This window comes from Anarrhichthys ocellatus, unplaced genomic scaffold (assembly GCF_004355925.1).
Source record: "Anarrhichthys ocellatus isolate YVR2014 unplaced genomic scaffold, GSC_Weel_1.0 scaffold4688, whole genome shotgun sequence".
NCBI classification, from domain to species: domain Eukaryota; kingdom Metazoa; phylum Chordata; class Actinopteri; order Perciformes; family Anarhichadidae; genus Anarrhichthys; species Anarrhichthys ocellatus.
The window spans coordinates 1-3,972 of NW_022284662.1; the positions used below are offsets into that span (position 1 = coordinate 1).

At 42.5% G+C, this 3,972-nt stretch overlaps 1 protein-coding gene across 1 annotated transcript; it reads left to right on the forward strand.

The window, feature by feature from the left end:
* The first annotated feature begins 6 nt into the window (after positions 1 to 6).
* Positions 7 to 3,946, forward strand: LOC116379598 (far upstream element-binding protein 3-like). Its single transcript, XM_031841556.1, has 5 exons — positions 7 to 104; positions 2,533 to 2,604; positions 3,208 to 3,265; positions 3,362 to 3,524; positions 3,644 to 3,946. The coding sequence occupies exons 1-5, from the start codon at positions 92 to 94 to the stop codon at positions 3,776 to 3,778; spliced, it is 441 nt and encodes a 146-aa protein (XP_031697416.1). The 5' UTR covers positions 7 to 91; the 3' UTR covers positions 3,779 to 3,946.
* Positions 3,947 to 3,972: the final 26 nt, after the last annotated feature.

The following is a 3,972-nucleotide window of genomic DNA, read 5'->3' on the forward strand; positions in this document are numbered from 1 at the left end:
TGTGTGTGTGTGTGTGTGTGTGTGTGTGTGTGTGTGTGTGTGTGTGTATTGCAGCAGGGTAATCACAGAGGATTACAAGGTCCCCGACAGGATGGTTGGCTTCAGTGAGTATGACCTCCGACCTCTCACTGCTTCCTGCTGGTCGTCCAAACAGTCCAGCTGATCTGAAGTCTGGACCAACAGTTCATCTTCATTCTTTAGCATTTTAATCCCTTTTTTTGTTTAATCCAGAACCTGACATAGAACGTTCTACCCGTTCTAACACTCTTCACCTGTAACCTCACCTTGGACTGATTACCTGAGGAAGAACCTCCAGCCTGAGCTAAAGCTAGCCTAGAAACTTTAACCAGAGCTAAAATCTTTTCACTTAATATCTACAATAGAACCTAGAACCTCAGCTCTGTTTAACTCACCTTAGAACCTTGCACCTAAGCTAGAACATTTTTCCTCAACTGATCTAGAAAATGTTTACTTCAAGTGGAACATTTATATCTTCTCAGCTGACCTGAAACCTTAACTAGAACCTCTTATATTCTGACCTAGAACCTTTTCTCTTGACCTACATCCTTTAACCTTCTTTACCCGAAAGCCCCCAACGGGGGACTTTTTAGAAAAGTTTAGCGTACAGCGTGTCGTAGAATGCACTTTTCATAAACAAATATAATTAATTCTCCAGACACATTATATACCCAATTAACGAAAAAAGTCTGGGCAACATCATCATAACAGCCATTTTAAACACTGCAAACATAATTGTACACAAACTAATATCATATCTAGAAGATTTACAACAATATCATGTATTTTTCGCCCAAAATCGGCCAACTATGTTCTCCGTTTGCATCTCCCATCACAAAGCTGGCAGCGATCATGGCGGATTGATACATGCGGAAGGATTAGGATTCCACCCCGCGTCGATTCACGCTCGCCAAATCTCACTCAAAAGTTACATAAACAAAGCCAACGAAACACTCTACCACTCCACATCAAATAAATTGAAACGCAGCGTACCTTTTGGTGATTTTCATGCCGAAAAACGCAGGTAATCCATTGAAATCTGCGCCAGCGCTGTAGTCCGTCTCCCCCTCCGTGTGTGTGTGAAGTGAAATGCAGGGCCTGGGAGCTTCTATGTGGAAATGGTCAGCATTCCCTTCCTGGACCAATGGTTTTACTCGTGGGGGTTGTGCCAAGCAGATCGAGATTTTGAGTGGCTAAAAACTCTGTCAATCTACTAAATAACCCCACTACTGCTTTCGTGAGTCTCTTACGCACTGAACAAGGTGTCACATGATGAAATCCGCCAATCACAGGCCTTACAAAGACTTAAAGAGACACAGACAGAGAGCAGAAAATTCCATGGAGACATATGAGAGCTCAAAATGATGCCAAACTGCTTTATTAGGATTATTGAACACTCTTAGTGATAAGAAGAGTTAATATATAGTTATATAGTATATAAAATTAGAATAGAGCAGCGCAACAGCTGGTTCCAAAAATGAGAATTTGGCTTGACTCAGACCTCATTTATGCTGGCCTGCTTCACTCAATCGAAGTAAAATTTATTGTGGAGACTGTAAACATGTTGTGCTATGACTGTGGCATATTTTTAGGCTTCGATCTGCATTATATCAAATAAATATTTTCAATAAAGGTGCTTTTTTTTTTCAGGCGAACCTGAAACTTTTCAATTTGAGCTGTGTACCATCTTCATTCACTATTAACCAGTAACATATACACAATATGTACACATCTGAGCCAGTGTCTCACAAGTTTTACCTGTATTATACCATCACAATGATTCAAATAGACCTTGTAGTTGGAGATCTGCACACTCTTTAGTATGGGTATGCAATTTTCGAGCAGAGGCCTATAAATAGGGCTAGGGCCCAAAGCTAAACCAGAACCCTTTTCACCTAAATCTGAATTGTTTTCACCGTACCTGGAACCTTCCATCTGACTCTCAAAGTTGAAGCATACATAGAACCCTCTACTTTACTTGGAACCTTTTTTACTTGAGGTAGAAGCTTTCACACCACTTCCAATTCAGCCAGAACCTTAAAATGAGAACTTTTTCAGAAGAGATCAAATCTTCCTCTTACAACTTTTTCACATGACCTTGACTACTTTAACTGAGCTAGAACCTTCTACTTGACTTTTCATCTTATCTAGAATCACTTTGTACCTGAACTAGAACATTTTCCTCTGAGCTACAAAACCTACTATCTTTATACCGACTAAAAGCCTTCCTACAAACCTAGAACCTGTTCCTCTAAACTAGAATCTTTCAGCTGATCGTATACATGACCTAGGCTTTAACCTGAACCAGAACCTTTTTATCCTGACCTAAAACCTTTAAACCAACCATAGACCTTTTAAGCATACCTATATCTTTTACTTGAGCTAGAACTTTTCATCTGACCCTAAACACTTCCAGTTTAGCTAGAACCTTTATCCTGACCCAGAACCTTTATCCTGACCTGATAATGAGATGTTGATCCGTCGACATAACGTTTCTTTGCTCTCGTCCTCCAGTCATTGGAAGAGGAGGTGAGCAGATCACCAGGATCCAGTTGGAGTCTGGCTGCAAGATCCAGATTGCTGCTGGTGAGTCTGATTTATCAACGTACTTCTCCAAAGTTCTCTTTGTAGAGGTTAATTATTCAGATTAAGCATTGATGACACTTCTGCTCCTCGAATCTTCACAAACAGCCGGTTCATCTAAAGTATTGTTTCTGCTTCTCTCTGATTGGTCACTTGTTTAAAAACTCTTACGGCCTTTACAAACCGGAGGAGTGACGAATGCACAACACGAAAATATGTGAATATGTTGCATCAAAATACCTTTTTAGTTAAATTCCCGCCCGAGTAAACACGTACAGTGTTTATGTCTGGGGCTTTTATTGTGAAAGGTAAGAGCTGATCTAGAAGCCCCCCTGTTGTTGCACACTGTCATGTATGTTTTTAATATGTCCAACAAACAAGATCAACAATTTAACAAATGAATCTCAAGAAAAAAGCCTCCGTGTGTGAAGGCCTTTAGGAGTAGTTCAAGTTTAAATATCATTTAACCGACCAGCTGTTTGTGTTTGAGAGAGACAACAGGCAGCATGGGAACGTGTTGATGTGTGTGTGTGTGTGTGTGTGTGTGTGTGTGTGTGTGCGTGTGTGCGTGTGTGCGTGTGTGTGTGTGTGTGTGCGCGCGCTCAGACAGCGGAGGTCTGATGGAGCGGCCATGTTCCCTGACTGGAACTCCAGAGAGCATCGAGTGAGTTTCTAAACATCCACCTTCACCTCCTCTAATAACATCACCTGCTCACCTCCACCTGCTGCTCACCTCCTCTGTCTGTCTGTCTGTCTCCAGGCAGGCCAAGCGTCTGCTGATCCAGATTGTGGATCGCTGCAGAAACGGTCCGGGTTTCCACGGCGAAGGTGAAGGCGGAGCCTCCGTGCAGGAGATGCTGATCCCAGCCAGTAAGGTGGGGCTGGTGATTGGAAGAGGAGGAGACACCATCAAACAGCTACAGGTAAAAAAAAATGATTGGCTGTTGTGTCACTCCACAAACACTTGGTGTTTGTGGAGTGTTTTAAACGTCTCTGACTGCATGCTGTTGTTGTTGTTGTTGTTGTTGTCGTTGTGCATCAGGAGCGAGCGGGCGTGAAGATGATGATGATCCAGGACGGTCCGATGCCGACAGGAGCCGACAAACCTCTCCGCATCTCTGGAGACCCGTACAAAGTGCAGGTAAAAAACACACAAGAACAAATGGTACAAACATAAACAGTTTGAGATGTTGGATGAAGAGATACGGGCTCCTACTGTGGTCCAGGTACACGTATCTCTTAACAAAAACTGTACCAGCTGCTAACGCTAACCTCTGAGCTACAAAACCTACACTCTTTATACCGACTGAAAGCCTTCCTACACACCTAGAACCTTTAATCTGAGCTGGAACCGTTTTATCCTGACCTAGA